This window comes from Castanea sativa, chromosome 9 (genome assembly GCF_040712315.1).
Source record: "Castanea sativa cultivar Marrone di Chiusa Pesio chromosome 9, ASM4071231v1".
In the NCBI taxonomy this organism is placed as follows: domain Eukaryota; kingdom Viridiplantae; phylum Streptophyta; class Magnoliopsida; order Fagales; family Fagaceae; genus Castanea; species Castanea sativa.
Window position 1 is genome coordinate 19,229,805 of NC_134021.1, and position 20,321 is coordinate 19,250,125.

Sequence of the window (20,321 nt, forward strand, 5' to 3'; positions counted from 1 at the left end):
GTTAGCTCAATTTATGAAGTCTTTAATAATTAAATAAAAAATATACAGTTCACTCCTCAATTACACCAAAAATTAATTAATATTTTAATATAAAAATAAAAAGTTATTGTCAAGAGTGTCCACCCAATTGAAACTCACTTTCAAACAAAAAGTAGAAGCATTTTTTTTTTTTGGGGTGAAGTAGTGAGTATTGTGAGATTGAAGAGGTCCACTTTTTTGGTCTGCGCGAGAAATAGGAAATAGGAAACAGGAATGGCATCCAAAGTCTTTTTAAAAAGTCTTTTCTTTCATCAAATCAATCTGATAACCCTATTATGTCATTTGCTTGGTAATTTCATTCCTGGCTCTTTCTTTGTATTGAAGCTGAAGAGTGAAGACTGAAAGACCCATCCTCATCGATAAAGATTAAGACCCTTTTGGCGTCTAATTCAGAGGAGAACCCACCCACCCACCCACATGTGCTAATTGCTCTAAGATCTCATTCCTCTTTCTCGTTTTCCTGGTAATCATTTTTACTTCCGCTTCATCCTTGGTTTTTTAAGCGATTGTATATTCATCAATCATGATTTTGCATCTGGGTTTTTTTAAATTTTCATTTTTCTTTCGAATTTTAACTTATAGATTGATTTTATCTATTTTTTTTAAGCACATCCCCAATTGGCAACTTAAAAGTTTCACCTTTTCTCTTTGCGTGTTTAATTGGTATCAAAATTGTTGTGAATTTGGTCTCAATTAGTTTGGTTTTGCCGCAGACAAATTAGGAAGTAGTATAGAAACACAGCCAATTGGATCTCATAATATTTTACAGCGTTAGGTGAATGTACTTGTAATTGTAAAATACAGGTTGTCATAATGTGATTCTTTTCTTATGCTACTTGGAAATGCCTTTGGTGGAGAGTCGCATGAGATTGCTTAGTCATGTTCATAGGAATGCGAGAGAGAAAGTGAATTTAATTCAAGTTGAGGGAACCAAAAAAGGTAGATGAAGGTAGAATTAGTAAAATAGGACGTGTCAATTAAGGAAGTAACAAAGAGTATGATTTTATAGAATGGAGTGGTGGATAAGAATACAGTAGCCAACCCTAACTAGTCTGTTAAGGACTCATAGCTGACCCACAGTTTTTGGTACTAATTGTTGTATGGAGTATAGAGTCCGCCATGAAAGGGTTTATGAAAGAGAGTGGAAGCATGGAAGTTCAGTGTCTCTAGAGGGAAAGAGTGGACAAAAATTTCCACTTTTTTTAAAATACTTATATGATACTGAAAACATTATGTTTCAGGATTTGCCCTTCACGGTAATTTTTATTACTCATTTGTTTCTGCTCATAGTTATGCTTATGTTGCCTGTCATTTACACAGCACTATTAGTCTTCATTGCGCTCCGATTATTTGTCACCATTTTTTTTAAAGGAAAAACTTGTGGTCTTTGGTCCAGTTCCAAATGGATGCAGACACACCAAGAATCCCAGAACAGTTGCCTCAGTCCAATGCCCATGGCCGCATTAATAGTGGTTTGATTGTTGACCATTCTGTCCAACCAGCAGCATGTGGTGTATGCCAAAGAATCCTTTCTCCTGAAAATGAGGCAAGTGGTGACCTCCAGACCATCGGTATATGTGGGGACTGTAAATTCTTAATTCTTGAAGATCATTCGACCCCCAGGCAAGACTCATATCAGCGTAGGGCATCTAGAGGAAGAAGAACCAGGTACAGCAGTTCTGAGTCTGTTGATAATCTCTTCTCACAAGAACTTTCACATGTAATTAACCTGGCTAGGCAAAACCAATCAAGTGTCTCTGGGTACGATGATCAACCTTCAGATGGTGATACTTCAGTTAGGTTATTGCAGCACTCAAGTTCCCGCTCTACCCCAAGTGGATCTAGAATATGGCGGCGAGTACTCTCTGATACTGAAAGTGATGGTTTTGATCATCCGGACTCTCTTTATGGGGAGAGTGAGTCAAATGTCAGTTTTGGTCAGTACAGGGTTTTTCATGGTGAGAGTGATGCCATTTCTTTTAGTGCCTATGGAGGGGATTCTGATGCTTCTGTAGATGGACATAGTTTCCTGGACCCTGAAATGTCTGTTCAACCAGATGAGGGCAGCATTTTTGAAAGTGATACTGATATTGATCCTATGCATGCCGGCCTTGACCAATGGGACTCTGAAGAAGACGAAGACGAAGAAGAAGAAGAAGAAGAGGGAGAGGGAGAAGGAGAAGGAGAAGAAGAAGAAGGTGAGTGGGAAGAAGCTGACGCTGAAGATGATGCAGAAGCATTAGCTGAATATCAAACTTTTTTCACTTCTGAGGCTCCGATTTGGAGAGGCAGGCATGGTTCACAAACATTTATTCATACCATCTTTGCTAACTCAGAGGAAGTAGAGTTACCTCCTTATGTCAGGAATTCTGGGGATTATCTTGATGCAAGAGGCTATGAAGAACTGCTTGTACATCTTGCTGAGACTGAAAGCTCTAGACGAGGAGCACCTCCTGCAGCCGTGTCTTTTGTAAATAGTCTGCCTCGTGTAGTCATTAATGAGGAGCATCAGAAGCAGGAAGGCTTAGCATGTGCAATATGCAAGGAAGTTCTAACCGTTGGCACTGAAGTAAATCAGCTTCCCTGCTTTCACCTCTATCACCCTTCATGTATCTTGCCATGGTTGAGCACACGAAATTCATGCCCCCTTTGTCGGTATGAGCTTCCTACTGATGACAAAGATTATGAAGAGGGGAAGCAGAGCAATAGTGGTGGAGTGGAAATCCATGAAATCCAGCAGGAAAATGTCAGTGACGACGGTTCCTCTGTTGTCTTTGATGAAGCTGAATCAGATGAAGAGCTTGAACTTAATCAAGGCAGAACAGAGCAGAGAGAACTGCTACATGTGGGTCCTGCTACTAATAGCTCTGGTCGGGAGGGTGGTAGGGGGAGATGGTTTTTCCTTGCTGCTGCTCCTATTGTCGGTCTCATGGGCATTGTGCTTGTGTTGTGGTTAGGCAATCCTCTGATTCAAAGAAGAGAGCCAACAAGCCAATGCAGCTTCATTGATCCTGGCCATCATCAAATTCACATTTCTGCCTCCTCACCCACCCAAAGGGAGAATAGGAGTAGGAGATGGTGGTCATTTTTCTAGGAAGTTCTTTGCTACTGGTAAATATATCAATTGTTTTTGCATTATGCATTGCAGTTTGTGCTATTGACCTGAAGGACATATTCGGGCTGTTGTGCTTTAACTTTTTAATTAATGGATGTATATCGTGGTTTGACAAATCTGTGTGTTACTTTGGAGCCTGTTTGGCACCCTTTACACCCGCATGCCTCCTTGAACAAAAAATAGAGGTGAATTCCCTTAACTTTTAAATGGTGTACTGTGTGCACGGCACCTGGATATTTCTTCTACGATACCTAGTAGCCAACTATTGAGATGTGAAGTTGATTTGAGTCTCTAAAAGCGTACAATGGTTGCCCAAACTTGCACGCGGTTTACACAGCCAACATTATTAGTGTCTTATCTTCCTCAACTTCAGTCCCTGCTTGCTCCTATCGATTCTTGTTACTTGAAGACTGCAAGCTAGTTCCCTTAATAATGTTTGAATTATTATAAAATAATAATAATAATAATAATGTTTGAATTTGCTGACATCTTTCATAGCATCACTTTTCTCAACTTTGTGGTCTTTCACTGATAGTCTTGAAAAAGCAACTCTAACACTGTTTGGATGGTGGAGGAAGGGGAGTAGAGAGAAGAGGATGAGGAGGGTTAATGACTTTGTTTAGATGTTCTTTTAAATGGAGTTATAGGGGATTTAGAAGAATGTTTTCTCTCTCCAATCCAAGCCCCTCATTTGTAACTCATCCAATTTATATCTATTTCTGTAATATTAATAAAAGAGGGTCATAAGATTCAGCCATGTGTTTATCTAATTAAAAAATACACTTCCATCCCATGAAATAAATTCACATGGTAGAATTTTAAAATGAGAACCTAAGGAATAACACTTAAGTACTGTACTTAAGTCTTGCTCATTGTATGGACAGAATTTAGATACAATACTTTAAGTGCTGTTTCTTAAGTTCCTCTCTTAAAATTTAGCCATGCGGCTACTTAATTAAAAAATACGCTTCCATCTCATGGGAAAAAATTCACATGGCAGAATCTTAAAAGGGGAATATAAGGAACAACACCTAAGTATTGTACCTAAATCTTGCTTATTGTCAATTATGTGCTCACTCCCATCCTAGCTTTTTTTCCTATTTAATTTCTACAACATTCAAAGAAAGAGGAAAGGGAAATCTTCCCCTTAATTTTTAAAACATCCAAAATGAGGAATGGTAGAAAAAATACCTTAGGTACTGTTTCTTAAGTTCCCCTCTTAAGATTCAGCCATGCGGTTACTTAATTAAAAAATATACTTCCATCCCATGAAAAAAAAATTCACATGGTAGAATCTTAAGGCTTCGTTTGGGAGTTCATAAAGGAATGAAATTGAATGATCATAAGGGAATGGAAATGAATGGAATGAAATGAGATGTATTTAAGTAAGGGAAATGAATGGAAAAGAATGAAATAGAATGGAATTAAGTAACCTTGATTGAATGTTTTAAAATAAAGGAATGAAAATGAATGAAATGTAAGTAATCTTGTTTGAGAGTAACATGAAGAGAATGAAATGGAATCATTTTATTACAATATTACTATTAGACCCCTATTTTAAAATAAAGGGTTGAATATATAGTGGTATTTTGAGAGTTTTAGTAAAAAAATTATTAAATCTAATTCCATTCCCTTCCATTCCTCCTAATTTTGGGGGAATGAAAATTTGAGATTTTAAGGGAATAGAGAGGAATGAGTGTTCTCTTCTACCTATTCCATTCTCTCTCACTTAAATTCTCAAATAAGGGAATGGACTTTCCATTTTCCTTATTAAAACTCCCAAATAAGGGAAGGGAAGAATATTCTAAAATTATTTTTTTTCATTCCTTTTCATTCCATTTCATTCCCTCCTCCCAAATGAGGCCTAAAAGGAGAATTTAAGGAACAACATCTTAGTACTGTATCTAAATCTTGCTCATTGTCAATTATGTGCTCACTCCCATCCTAGCTTTTTTTTCTATTTAATTTCTAAAACATTCAAAGAAAGAGGATAGGGAAATCTTCTTCCCATTAATTTTTAAAACATCCAAAATGTGAAAGGGAGATAACCATTCCCCTCTCATCTCCTTCTATCTCTTACCCTCTACCTTTTCTCTTTCCAAACTTCCAAACACACTCTGATTGGGTTTCATGGAGAGTCAATGATTTGTTGATGGTTGATGCTATATTTGTTGAGTGATAGTTTGTTAAACAAAGTGAGCACTCAGTTCTGTTATGTTATCCCATAAAAGTTCAGTTTCATCAGTCGTAGAAAACAAAATGCAATAAGGATGAATTTTATTCTTTACGTAACACTCAAGTGATAACGGATTAAGCGGATTCGATACTTATGTTGTCTTTTTCTTTGTGTTAATTTATTTTGTGAACACGGAAAAGAAAAAGAATAGTAATTAATATCAAGAGGGGGCATAATCACGTCTTCCATTACAAGCAAAAGAACTTCCAAGTTTGCAACTAACTAATTTAGCTATTGACATTGATTATATGGATATAGATAGAAAAACCACAATGGAATATTTGGCCTTGCGACACAGCTTGCTGCAGTTTTAGAATAGAATGTTGAGGTAGAGAACAATCCATCCAGACATTGATATGATAGCAAAAATATGAACCCAGAACAGGACTGCAGCTGCTTCCCTACCACAACCTCTTAAATTGGCGACAGCACCTACAGACAAGGAATATGTTAATAAGAAAACCAGGTTTTCCTGTTCATATTGCTGCTCAAAGATTATATATTAAGACACCGAAATGCTATCTTTAATTAAAGCCTAATATTCTTAGTTTTGGTTCCAATCCTTGTTTTATTGATAGACAAAGTTTTCCTCTAAACAGATTTGGAAGAATCTTCAATCTATTATGTGGCGATTCATAAAACTATTCGCGTTTATAAAATGCATCATTCATTAAATTATTTTAAAAAATCACATGATTCTTTAAAAATATCATGTGACTAAAAGTACATATGGATTACTAGTTGGGATCATCGCCTAGAAGGTTGGAGAAATTTCCTTCAAATTAATTTGGAGTTAAACTATATCCTTGATCAATTATTTAGCAGTTTGGAGAAAAGAGAAATATCAATTGTGTTAATTTCCAGCATCCCAGAAATGGTTTGATTGTCAAACTAATTCTTGGTTGCTTAAAATGTCTCCAGAAGTGATAGGTGTCTATATTTTGCAAATTTTTTGTGCCTGTTCTCAAAAATTTGTTGAGGGATGTGTCTAGAGAAGAGAATTGGGCAATACCAGCAAGGACAGATGTTGGCATTGTGTGCTGAAGAAGTAGGACAAATCTGAACATCTTATCACCGGCTGGGAGGAAACCAAGCTTATCAGCCAACATGACAATGCCAAGTCCTACAGGAGGCACCAAAACTAACCGCGCAAAAATAATAGCAGCAGTCGTCCGTAGACCAAGCTTTGAACTTCCAGGTCCTGCAAGTAACACATGACATAGCATTACACAAGGTCCAACCTTGATAATAAGCAGAATGAAGTCACAGGAGTAGATTAGAGGAAACATGATCAGCATAAAGTCAACTCACCATCAACAAGGTTGCCTCCTAATGCCAACAGGATGCATGGAATCATGGCCTCCCTGACAATCACAAGCATTCTTAATAAAATAAAGACTAAGAGATTAAAAAACAACAGTTCAGTCACAGCATATTCAATCTATAATACATTCTAATAAAAAAATTTGAAAGAGAGAAAATAAATGAATAGACCAACTACAAAAGCCTTCCAAAATTTGACAAGATTTGAAATTTTGATTTATAAATTCCATGCTAGTTGGCATTATATATTTCAACCATGTGATGTACAAATTTTTAGAGTATTCCGTTCTAGCTTTAAAGCTTATGGATCTTAAATCAAAGGCAAGTGATTAATAATCACAAGGGTAGCATTTACTCCAGAAATTCAAACCCAAAATAATAGAAGTAACAAATTAATTCCAATTTGTAAATGAGATATTTAAAAGCTGAGATTTACATAAATAAGCTTCATTTCCAAAGACTTCCTCTGAGATCATGTTTCAAACGCAGTGGAAGATGTTACAATGAATACACATTTCACACACATTCTACATTATCATCATTATTTAAGCTTTCTAGGAAATTTAATGTGCATTTAAAAAGCATATCTGACCCAAAATCAACACCATGCATCTTTGAGATCCTCAAAATTTTTTTTTTTTTTTTTGGGAAAAGAATTAGTAATGTCATTCAATAGAAATAACCTATAATTTTTAACACTATCAGATCAGAACTCATAGTGCTTACAAGCTTCTCTAAACAAAAAATGAAGAACATATCAACTTGCTAAAACAACTAGAAATAGTAAGCATACCCAAGAATAATGCAACTGTCAGTGAAGAAAAAAAAAGGAGCATCTGCTGTGAAGATCAATTGCTTAAAAAATGGTACCGCACCAAGTAACATGGCTAGAATCTGCATCAAAATGTGAATACCATTTATTAGAGCAGGTATATATCCAATTAGCTTGATCTTGCATTCAAACACCTCAGTTTTCTTGTATCTTATAATGTGTAAAACATCAGAAATTTCTTCTAAGATTAAGTAGGGAAATCAAAAGCTATCAAATAGAAAGGACTCGATTAAGAATTGTTTGAATGCAATTGAAAAATGTAAGATTTCCATCAACCTACTGAAAATGTAAAGTTAACCAGATAAAGTTCGATAAGTAGAAACTTACAGAAGCAATGATAGGTGGCTGAAGTATTTGCTTCAGCTTCAACTTCTCATACAGGAAAAAAAATAAACCTTTAAACTGCATCAAATATGAAGACGTAAACTTTCAGTCCAACAAATAAAATATATTCAATTAGAAAAAAGGTAATTAGCTTTCCTGATTTTAGAAACTACCAAAAAATATCAGATTCTAAATTCTAATAGTTGGATGACCAATGTTATGTGACCCAAAGCAGCATAACAAAAAGGGGTGATGTTTATAGTTACAAAATGTGATGTTCATGTTACCAACATCATTTCACTATCCTAACTAGCAAAGAGGCATAATTTTTTTTTTTCAATGAACTTATATTGACATTGCACATAGTGCAGATCTAGATGTCACTGAAGAGGATGATTGTGATCCGCCCATTCAGTCATCATTTAATTTATAAATAAACTATATACATACTCATTAAAACACACAATAGGAGGATGACTATTTCCTTTGGCCATTTTTTTAAGCTGTTACCTATATATGAAAAACAGATAAATTTCAAATATATATATATATATATATATATATATCATTGCTTGTCTTAAAATTTGGCCAAATGATTAAATTCATTATTTCATATCAACTTAGACTTATGGGATAAGTGGTAGTTTATTATGGTATTAGTGCAGCTAGTCCTGAGTTCAAACTCTATATCCACTTTGCCTCCCATTTAAAACTAAAATTCCATGTGTTAGGCCCCACTTGTTGAGGGGAGTCTAGGACTATATGTGAGGGAAGTGTTAGAATAGTGATTAAATGATTAAGATCACTTTTTTGTATCGATTAGAGTTTTTAAGATAAGTGGTATTTTATCACCATGCCTATTATATTAAATCCTTACATACAGATGAAGTTCTATAATTTTACATCAGCGGAGAAATAAGATGATAATTTAATATTCCAAAGTCATTACTTTGTCACCAAAGACAAATGAAAGGAGCAGCTTTAGATACTAAGGGAAACACTTTTCAAGAGCAATTATTGTTGCTGTGGCAACACACTTCCTAACACTTACAGTCATCGATGAATATCTATTAGTTCTCACCTTTCCTTTCTCCGAAGCAGTTGGCTGATGCTCGTCCTTTGGATTGGCTAATGCTGTTGAATTGACAGATGCTGTTGAATTGACTGATGCTGCCTCCTCGTGTGTAAGCAATGGAAGTTGCTCAGCTGTGGCATCCTTTGGAGGGTCCTTGATGGGAAGATTTCCATCCTCAATGTCAAAGGTACCTTCTGGAGGAGGCGCCAACATTTGAAACACATATGTGTATAAGATGATAGCGCCAACCTAACATACATTATTTATATATACACAATCTTTTAGTACGTGGTAATGATGAAACTTATAGAAACTAAATATTGAGGGATAGATGAACAAATGCTTATATATTTAAAAAAATGTGGCTTTCTAATCAACATATTTGAAGCTTGAATAACAATATTCAAAGCTTTAGTGATCAAGTAAGAACTGCTGGAAACCTACCCACTGGCCAAATGAAATATAGGCAGTCCCATCTGTGCTACATTTTTCTGAGTCACCAAAAGGATTAGATTTGTCTCTGCATAGAGCCGCAATCAATACAAGCGGTACGTTCCCAATATTACCTGTATTCAATGTCAATACACTGAATTCAGGATAAACCAATATGTACAAAGCAGAAAGCCAAAGTAGGAAGAGTGGTTTATATAGATATATCAGAGTACAATGTTGGAATCGATCAAGTGTAAGTGGAATATGTCATACAAAAATAATGATAATCTATTCAAGTTAGGTAACATATGTCCATCCAGATTCCAGAGTAAAGTTGAAAAATTCAACATCAATGCAAATTAACAATGAGCATGTCATTTTATTTATTTTTTCTTTTTTGAGCAAATAAACAGGTCTGCCTATGTGGAGGCACATTTATAAAGAGCAGCAAGCCAGTGGTTCCTCTTATCTCACACTCTTATCTACTTAGCTAACTCACTCTATAATATCTTCATTAAACATAATTTCAGAATATCTTTGTTCCCAGACTTATGGTCACACTAGACAGGCTCATAGTGAATACAAATAAGTATCCACTAAGTCCAATATGATTTTTAACTCATTATTGTTAAGACTCAATTACAACCCATCTATATCTGAGAAGAGCTAAATTGGAATGTCAATCTCAAAAGCATTAAATGAACTTTGAATAATAACAGCCTGCAGAAAATGTGATTCATGTATATGAATGTTCTAGATGCAGTGGCTCACCAATTCCGATTTGTATGATTGAAAACTTGAAAAAAGGGTAGGGTGGACGGACAAGCGATGCAACAATGAAACCTATTAAGGATCCTGACATGCTACCCAGAATAACATTCATAGGAATAAACCACCTGTAAACGAATGAAATTGTAATTAAAAAGAAAGAAAGAAAAAAAAAAAATCATTGTGGTGCTTTGAAATTATAGATTGAAAAGTATAATTGTTACCATTCAAGCATTTTCTCAATGGTGATAGCTTGACCAAGTTGAGAGAATATCAAACACGGAAGTAAAAGTGAAAAGACCAACTGCATTACACAAATAGTGGGAACAATGAGTTATGGTTTTCAAATTTGCTGATAGGTAAATCAAAATTGCAGGGTAAGTTAATAATAAGTGAGTATCAGCATGACATATTCAACAACAACAACAGCAAGCATTAGTCTCAGAATTTTGGGCTCGGTGAGTATTACCCCATTTAAAAGTTTCCTTCCACTAGCAGGCAAAATGTTGACATACTTGGAAGCCATAAGGAATCCCAAAAAACACATTGTGAAGACCTTTGCTATTGGCAACACCGCGATTTTGATAGTCCCTAAAAGGGACTCTCCGGCCACTCCCACCCCGGCTTCTGCAGCCGCCTGATTCACCATTGCCACCGCCGATAAAAATCTCTCCATACCGTCTTCCTAACAAAACACACACCCGTCCGTGGCACATTCACCAGAAACTAATCAATTGCTACTCACAGCTCCCTCTTATTCAATCCTATTCAATTAAATCCAATCCTCATAAAAATCTTCACCATAGCCTGTCATCAAATTCAAGAAACACTATACATCAGTAAACAATAAATTCAAAGAACCAAACGAGGAAAAAACCCAAAAAAAAAAGAAAAGAAGAATGAATTCACTGTTATTTTTTCAAAGAAGAACAATAAAAGAGTATTGTAAAGAATTATGGAGCTGGAAAGAAATACAACAATACAGTATAAAGACAGGAAATACAGTTAGATCGGTGGCAATTCGCGTGTATTACCTGAATCCAACGAAAATAGCATAAAATTTAAAATACTAAAAATATGAAAGGAAAAGCATTGAAGATAGAAACAAAAGGAAGAGAATGTTTACACGTATTGAAATCCCAAGTAGCTTCCAAACACTTTTTCTTCAACTCGAATCAACCCACACAAACCTATTAAGCTTCCTCTTCTTTTATTTTTTTTATTTTCTTCCAAAGAAAAAGAAATAGAAGCGTCTTCTGAGTTGCCTCTAAATCTGATAAACCAAAATCCGTTGCTATGGTTTTTTTTTTTTTTTTGGTTGTTGTCACTTTGTCACCTTCCAATCAAAGTTTTCTTAATCGTTTTTTTTGAGTTTGGTTTTTTGGTTTTTATGAGGATGAGAACCGTGACCGTGACTTTAATATAGGTTGGGGAGAAGTTACCAAAGATGCCCTTGCCGCTATGGGTGTAATTGTCGAATTTACCCTTTGGTTCGACACTTGTCTGGTATTCCGTACCAACGGAAATTTCCTCGGGTGTCGTATTCACACTTTTTTTCCCGGTTACCAAAAATCTCACTACCTTCTTCATCTCGAATTTCCTGTCCTCTTTATATATACCAACATTTTTTGGTGGATTTACTGCCTTCCACGTGTCATTTTTTAATTTATTTGTTTTCGGGGTTCAGTATTACTAGATTCGTTAAAATGATGACATGTGTCTACTTTAAACACATGTCACTATCTGACTATATTCAGTGCATTAGATACACTGGACCTAAATTAATTCGTTATTTATTTACATATTTTTTATAACAACAACCTAAGCGTTCGGGCAAAATGAGCATTAATGGACTAGTAGAAATCATGAAAACTGAAAATCGTTTTCGGAATCTTGTTGACTTTGAACTTTCTATAATTTAATTCAAACAATAATAGTAAAAATAAGATGACCTCATTCTAGAAATCCTAATCAAAGGAAAATATTTTTTAGGAAAATAAATTATTTCTATTTGTTTGGTTTTGTTTCTAAAATACTCCGAAAAATATTTTCAAGTGTTTTGTTAATTTTCTAAAAATTTTATGGAAAATATATTTTCTACTATTTTTTTTAATACATTTTCTCATCTCCCAAGATGTATATAATATAAAAAAGGAAATAATTTAGATTAAAAAAAAAATGATCAAGGTGGTGGGCAATGGTCACCAGCGGCAGTGGTTGGTCATCGGAGACTAAAGACGTTAGTAGGGGGTGAGGGTGAAGGTTTGATTGATAAGATTTAGGTGAAGTGGAAAATAAAAGAGTAAACTAATTTTCGCTGTAAATGTCTTTATTTTATGATTACTTGGAAAACAATTTTCAATTGACCAACATTCTTTGTCACCCCATACACCCATAAATGTGGATAATATTTTCCAAAAATCCATTTTTATCAAACCAGATGCAGCTTAAGTTTAAAGGCACTTTTATATATATATATATATATATATATATATATATATATATATATATATATATATATATATATATTTTGTGACTTAATAAAAGTAATACTAACAATGAATCAATGATGTTTCAACCTCCATTCAAAACTTAACATGTCTCTAATTAGGAAAAAAAATTGTGTTCCTAATATTTTTTCTTAAATGTTAATTTTCTTTTATTTTATTATGGGTTTTTTTTCGGTGAATAAATGTTAAACCTTCAAAATACTTAGTATTCTTAAAAAAAAAAACTTCATTTTTTTATCAGTATGTTCAACTTCCTCCTTCTTCTTCTTCTATTTTTATTTTAATCAAAATGTTCAACGGATGGAATGAGAATATTACATATGTACAAGTCATAAGATTAAAGATTCACCTTGAAGAGTTAATTCCCAAACATAAATATTCGACGTGTGATTATTTAGTATTTAGAGAAGGTATCAATGGCCTTGACTGACACAGATGCATGAAATTAATGTGAAATTACGAACCATTTAATTCAAGTTTTGGATCTAACATTTATTAATTTTTCATTACAAATCTTGGTTAACACAGAGCATCACTTCCCACCATTTATACGTGCTTGCAAGTGAGAATGTTAGATAGTATTTCACCTATAATAAAAAAAAATTCGAACAAAACCAAGACTGGAAGCAGGACATGATTAAAAAAATTGAAGCATAACAACCTACCTGAACCTTTCGGTCACAAATCACAATTGACTGAGCCTTGAAAAGTGGTTTGACTGTAAGGTAGGGTGAGGTTTGAAAAGCGATTGTGTCAATCAGCTAGCTAACTCATTTCAATAGCTTAATTATTGCCGTTGGATGATATTTTTAATTTAATAATTTGTTCCTTTTTCTTATTTTTAACCCATTTGTCATACATTCTATTTCGGGATAGAGTTTCTCTTTTTTACTAGCTAACATGCAGAGTACCTTACTGTCTACTGTTTCTATTTACATCATTAGAAATGATTAGAGTCGTCACGTTTTACAATATTACATTATTAGAAATTATTGCTTCACATATATAATGTATTTTTCTATTTGTAGAATTTCTATTTTTAACAAGATGATGACAATACAAAAGGGTAGAAATAAACATTGATAATCGAACCTGTCTCAGAAAATGAACGCTGATAATGGAACAAGTTGCAATTCAACACAAAAAAAAAAAAAAAAACTACTTTAATTAATGGAGTAATATTGAAAAGGAAATTAAGCTGCAATAGTAAAAGTGTAAAACTCCCCCTTGCTGTTATTCCCATTTAAGAGTGGAAATAAAGAGAGATGCTAATTGCTATCGTACTTTGAAGATGGTAGGCTAGCTTTTTCTTTTTTGAGATATAGATATTATTAGGCTAGCTAATATTCCATTTCCCATATATATCATAAAAATTATAAATAAAAAAAAAGACAACTTTTTTTTTGAGGGTATAAAAAAAAAAAAAAAGACAAGCTATTAAGAAAACAGGTTTACAGTTTGAAAGTTAGAATAAGTTAAGTAAAAGTTATTCCTTTTGAAAATAAGTCACTTTTGATGGGTATGGGACAGATGGTGACTTCTAGCCCTTAAAAGAAGGCTATTTTATTTTTCTTGCTTACTAACTAAGTATTGGCATTGGCAGTTTTGACACACGATCGGTTTCTCATTTGAGACGTGTTCTGTTTGCAAATGCAGACACATAATAAAAGGCCGACGCGTTACGCAACGTACACTGGAAAGAACTCTGGATTCCTGGAAGTCTCTTGTTTTTTCTGTCGACAGTCGATCACATCTCTATCTCTATAGCACTTTGATTCGACCCAGCTGAGGTGGTCGTTTTAGTTTTAAGACTTTTAATAAGCGACATTTAAAGGCCACCTTTAGGAGTAACAAACTTAAATAGGAAGTGGTCAAACCAAAGTACTAAAGTATATAACCAAAATGACTTACATATATAAATTTGTTACAAACTGTCTTATTTTTCTTACTAAAATGGATCAATTTGTATACTTTACTCAATCATATCCTTGCATTGTTTTTCACTTTTTCTAATTAATAGTTCATATTTATCTAAATGTTGTCATTTTTTTTTATATACAATATAAAAATTCTACTCTACTCTAATCTAGGTATATATGTGTGTGGAGTTCTCTCTTGGAAACTTAAATCTCAATCTTTGTCTTTCACACCCCACAAGCACTTATACTTGTGGAGTGACCACCATCAGTGTTACTTGTACTATTACCTACATATTGTAATTTATGGCATTATAAAATGTTGCAAAAAGGTATAATTTCAATGACCAACAAGGACGCATTTCTAAGAGTCCGGCCAATGCTTCTGGTTAATTAGTGCCCCTTTGATATTGCTTTGGAAGTCTAGCTTTAGCGGTAGAATTTGAGTACTAGAGCGTTTAGTTTTAACTTTTAAGCTCTAAATTAAGTTTTTGTAAGACTGGGGAATGTAGACAGTTTAATTTTAATTTATTAGGATTAACATTTGATTATGCGTTACTAAAAATACAATATGATAATGACATATTTGACCCATCTATAATGCTAACAATGACAAAATGCTTTTTGGCCCATTAAAGTTTCTCTGCGTGGCTTTAATTAATAACATTTAGTAAAAAAAATGAAAAATAAGAGGTGAAACATTGGTGTAGTGGTAAGTGATTATTGTTTAAAGTACAAGTCGTTGGTTTGAATTTAGGGAATTAACCTTTCTAAGATTGGAAATAAAACTATTTATCAATCGCTTTTCTTAAACTCTGCATATAAAATTTTTATATAGAATGATTCTTATATACTATCAGGATAATAAAGATCATAAGTGAATCTTACCATAAATGTGAGAGGAGATAACATTATTCTTCATGTTCTTCCAAAAATATCTAAGAATTTTCCTTTTATATATACTCACCTTTCCGTTAAAAAGGGAAAATAAAGTTCATGACATGAAAGTAAATGGGAGGCATATTTAACAAACAATAAGCTTTTTTTTTTTTTTTTTTTTTGAGAGAGTTTCAACTTATAATGTCTGCTTCTGATAATTGCTTTTTATTATCAGACCAAGACACCAATCAGTTTTTGGTGTAGGCAGGGATTGAATCCCAGATCTCTTATACAACTATCAGAGACTTTACCAGCTGAGCTAACTGGAACTCACAACGAATAATAAACTGTTGAAGTTTCATTTTCAATAAAGGGTAAAATATTATTTTCATTCCTAAACTTTTGTAAAAGTTTGTTTTTTGTCCTTGAATTTTCAAAATTCATTTTTCGTCCTTAAACTTTATAAAATATTTTATTTTTCATCCTTCCGTTTATGTCAGTTAGTTTATGTCTTATGTGGCCTAACAGAGTGATGATGTGATATCTGACTTGGACTAAATTATTTTATTTATAAAATTATGGACACATGGATTAAGATAAAATAAAAAATATAATAGTTCAGATTTTAATGTAAGAATTTATTAAGATTTAAAATAAAAATTCAAAACACCAAAAATATTAAAATCCCTAATTTAAGCCGACTATTCATCTCCTCCAATCTCTTGCTATCGGCACCGATTCAAGCTCTATTCTCCGGTAACCACCACCCACCCATGTCCCCATCAGTTTCATTTCAATTGATCCAAACTTTCATCCTCTTTTGCAATGATGACAAGCACTAGAGAAACAAGAAGGAGAGCACTGGAGAAAGAAGAAGGAGATGATGACAATGACAACAAAATAGTGGGTTTCTTAGCAACCAATAAACAGACTAAAACAGTGGCCTTTAAAAATTACAAAGACTTTCATCCTTGTCCATAAACATATCTGCCCTCACTTGCACACCAGTTCACGCTACAAGAAGATCTAGTATTTTCTCAAAAAAAAAAAAAAAGTAAAAAAAAAAACCCCTTCCTCTATTCACGTCTCACAATATATAACACCCTAAAGATCCAAAACTTAATCATACCAAAAAAAAAAAAAAAAAAAAAAAAACCTACAAAAAAACCATCAAAACATAAAAAAATGAATGAAAGTTTTGGGTAGTTTTGGTTGAACGTCATTAGAGATGGATGGCTTGAACTGTTTTTATTTTTTATTTTTATTTTTATAAATGTTTTGGTGTTTTAAGTTGTTATTTTAAATACTAATAAATTCTTAACATAAACACGAGCTGGAATTTATTTTTTATTTTTTTAAAATGTCTCATCAGTTTGAAAGGATGCCATATCACAAAATATTTAATCCATGTGTGCCAATACCTCTTTGCCATATGTCTATAATTTTATAAATAAAATCATTTGGTTCAAGTCAGATACCACGTCATCATTCTGTTATGCCACATAAGACATAAATCAACAGTCATGGACGGAATGATGAAAAATAAAACATTTTGTAAAGTTTAGGGATGAAAAACAAACTTTTAAAAGTTTAGGGATGAAAAACAAACTTCTATAAAAGTTTAAGGATAAAAATAATATTTTATCCTTCAATAAATTATTATAAAGTATTATGTTCTAAAATAACCGAAAAGTTGTCTCAATAATTTTTTTTTTGGATTCTAACTCAACCTACGCGTATATGTGTGTGAAACTCTCTTCTAGAGACTTAAACCCTGCTCTTTGCTCCCACATCTCACAAGCATTTATATTTATGGAGTGACCACTGTACTAAGAGTGCGTAGTCATGGACGGAGCCATGTTTGGACTTGGGGGGGCAATGGCCCCCCTCCCTTTTTAAAAAGAATTTATTATTATTATATATATTAGGTACTAATTTTAGCAATTTTGTTTTAGAAAATTACACTTTTGCTCCCTTAAAAATATCATTGATTCTTTTAAGAGTATTGTTATAGTCACAAATTTTTCTATAACATTTTTACAGACGGTTAAGGTAACAAATTCTTATTGATTTGTATTTGGGCTTACCATTTACATTATTAGCAATTTGTAAAAAGGTTTGCAGTTCAAACATTTTCCACATTTTAAAGACCATTAAAAAATATTTATATGTCAAAAATCTAAAAAAGAAATATACAAGTCCAAAAAAATTAGTACAACAACAAAAATTATCAATAGTAAAACTAAAAAAAATAAAAAATTAAGCCTGATCAGCCAATTTTACTTAAAACAAAAAATCTAACCCTTTAAAAAATTTTAAACAACTAGTTACTAAGCGACTAAGTAGCAACAAAGTCGAAGGCCAAAGTTATTGTACACAACCAACAGCAGAGCCGCCCCCCCTAACTCTAAGTTCTGGCTCCGTCCCTGTGCGTAGTAGTAGTTGCCTCATATTAAACAAAAGAATTCAAAAATATGCTGCTTTTGTATTTTAAAATAAATTCATTCACGACAATATTGCTTACCGACACAGAAAAGGTGATGGAGAAAATGTAATTTTGAATAAAGTTTGTAGTACTATCGTCTCTTTATGAAGTAGTTAAGTTTACACCTTTACCGTGTAACCATTCAAGTGCTGAATTTGAAAAGGATCCTAATCTATTGCAATTTCGAATCTTCGATTATTGTCACCATTCCTGTCTAAATCTCACGACAAAAAATTCCAACGGTAATGATATTTTATAACCGTGTTGCCCTTCTCATCATAACCATTGATCTCATTGGTGATTTGACCATCAATTTGTTACAGTGAACAGAGCTAAGCCTATGCTCTGAGTCAATTATGATCATTGTTAATATGTTCACAGTTTTTCGAGTACATTTTTAAACTTGAGGGATAGGATCGCATGTTGCAAATTGCACTTGAGAGGGATAAGCCTGTAGAGGATCTCGATCTGTTTATGCCATTCTTGCTCTTTTTGGAAAGCATCTTATGTTGTAAGACAATTTAGACAAATTAATTTTACTGTTAACTATTTTGCTAGTTAATTGGGCGAATGTGTTTTGTCATGATAGAGGAACTCCATTTCATCCCCTCGATCCCTCTTACATGTGTGTTGAGAGTTAGTGATGGAAATGGACGGTGATCATCTTCTTTTATGAGATAAATTTTCTCTTATCCCAAAAAAGAAAAAAAAAAAATACAGTTTGAAGTATATTGTTTAGTAAACAACAAGCTGATGAAGTGAAATCTAATTATGATAACTTAAAACATATTATTCTCTAAAAAAAAGACATAATTAGCTAGAGGATAATTAAAAGATGTCCCAGGTATTTAAATGAGAAATGTTATGCACAACAAAAATTTTCATAACAAATTTCTCAATGGAATCGACCACCACTAATAATTTATTACTTCAATATTTATAAAATGTATTGCGAAATATATGGTGACTCTCGGCTTATTGTTAATGTTATTAAAGCAATTTGGAAGAAAATATATTTTATATGATTTATTAAAATGCAGGTGCAAAGTGTCATTTAAACTATTGTTTAAAGTTAAAAACATATATAATCCTAATGAAGCGTCAGTAGTATAGGATGAAAGTGGATTGGAGGAAAAGTACGTGAGAGGTTGCTTCGTTGTAGATTTCCCCGGGCCTAGAGTAGAGAGTGATGCGATTTTTATTTTATCATATCTTCATATTCCAACAAAGCTTCAGATGCTTATATCAAAAATATTTTGGACGTGACTGTGTGGATAAGGAATAGGAGTTGCATGCTGAACCAATTCTAGTAAAGAAAAAGGTTGGTGGGGACTGAGTTTGGGTTCCGGGAATCACTTTCTCGATTTGTCCCTTTGTCTTGGTCCCGCCCAAAGCCAAAAATGTGGTCAGATCAGGAACCCAGAACTGAACTACTACTGTTTAGGGATTGAGACATTGGAAACTTCCTTCTTAACTCTTTAAGCATGCATATTCTTCAGCTTCATTTTGGTTCGTATCGGTATGGCTTTTGTTTTCACGGGAATGTACTTGTCTACTGTCTATACCTGCGCGCCTGTTCTGTCCAAGTCTCAACTTCCTATGTCGTTAACCGGCGCCACATGAGCCCAATCACTGCAACTGCAATTATCTATATCCTTATATGTGTCGGCGTAGTGTAGTGTCAAGTGTGGACTGGACTGTTATGCATTTTGCATGTATGTCTACCTACATCACCAATAAATATTCGATATCAATATTGGATTCACAGCCAATTCTTTGTTCCCTTCTGCCAAATGTACGTAATACACTCTTCTCTATACACTAGTCACATGACTCACATCACAACATTTTTTTTTTGTGTGGCTAAAACCCAATATAGAGAAGTAGCATCTTTTCTCAACTGCTCAACAGCGGCAATAGGAAGAAAGTGTCTTTTATAAAATTCAAAAAGCCTATGAGTAGCAGAAAATATAGCAAGGACATATCTAATTTAATTAGCATCTCTCTAGACCATTCACTTAAGTCCAAAATGTATAGAATTTATATAATTTTGTCTTAAAATGACCTACATCAATCTGTTTATAATAAAAAAAAGTATAAAATGTACACATTTTTACCTAAAATAACCCATATTAGTTCGTGTATAATTGTGTAAATTTATAAATTTGTTACAAATTTACGAACTTTGCTAAACAGTGGACTACAAAGTTTAGCTCTCTTCTCACCCAATTAGAATTATAACTAACAAAAGATTTGTCAAGGTCTAATACATCGCTAATCAGAGTTTGGATAGGCCAAGCAACATGTTTGCATCCATCTTTAATGGCATCAATACAATTTTTAGCGTCACCCTCCGCTACAATTCTCTCAATATTTTCTGACTTTGC

General features: G+C 33.5%; 2 protein-coding genes across 3 annotated transcripts; one reads left to right on the forward strand and one right to left on the reverse strand.

Annotated features, from left to right (window-relative positions):
- Positions 1-182: 182 nt before the first annotated feature.
- Positions 183-3,270, forward strand: LOC142610770 (uncharacterized). 2 transcript variants are annotated; one of them, XM_075782699.1, is made up of 2 exons: positions 183-502; positions 1,436-3,270. In XM_075782699.1, the coding sequence occupies exon 2, from the start codon at positions 1,442-1,444 to the stop codon at positions 3,131-3,133; it is 1,692 nt and encodes a 563-aa protein (XP_075638814.1). In that variant the 5' UTR covers positions 183-502; positions 1,436-1,441; the 3' UTR covers positions 3,134-3,270. The 2 variants fall into 2 exon arrangements, with proteins under 2 accessions (XP_075638814.1, XP_075638815.1); XM_075782700.1 differs by having other exon boundaries at positions 217-502; positions 1,411-3,270.
- Positions 3,271-5,528: 2,258 nt separating this feature from the next.
- On the reverse strand, positions 5,529-11,539 carry LOC142611057 (protein PIN-LIKES 6). Its single transcript, XM_075783072.1, has 11 exons — positions 11,271-11,539; positions 10,614-10,951; positions 10,369-10,448; positions 10,148-10,272; positions 9,389-9,510; positions 8,951-9,193; positions 7,873-7,947; positions 7,507-7,607; positions 6,702-6,754; positions 6,403-6,591; positions 5,529-5,822 (listed from the first exon to the last, which is right to left on the reverse strand). The coding sequence occupies exons 2-11, from the start codon at positions 10,818-10,820 to the stop codon at positions 5,701-5,703; spliced, it is 1,317 nt and encodes a 438-aa protein (XP_075639187.1). The 5' UTR covers positions 10,821-10,951; positions 11,271-11,539; the 3' UTR covers positions 5,529-5,700.
- Between the last annotated feature and the right edge of the window lie 8,782 nt (positions 11,540-20,321).

Bases quoted from the DNA above. Each gene is read 5' to 3' on its own strand.
- LOC142610770 (XM_075782699.1), top strand. From the start codon at position 1,442: ATGGATGCAGACACACCAAGAATCCCAGAACAGTTGCCTCAGTCCAAT.
- LOC142611057 (XM_075783072.1), bottom strand. From the start codon at position 10,820: ATGGAGAGATTTTTATCGGCGGTGGCAATGGTGAATCAGGCGGCTGCA. The intron at 6,755-7,506 runs GTATGCTTACTA...TGTGATTGTCAG, and splicing joins GACAGTTGCATTATTCTTGG to GGAGGCCATGATTCCATGCA. The intron at 6,592-6,701 runs GTGAGTTGACTT...TGTTACTTGCAG, and splicing joins AGGAGGCAACCTTGTTGATG to GACCTGGAAGTTCAAAGCTT.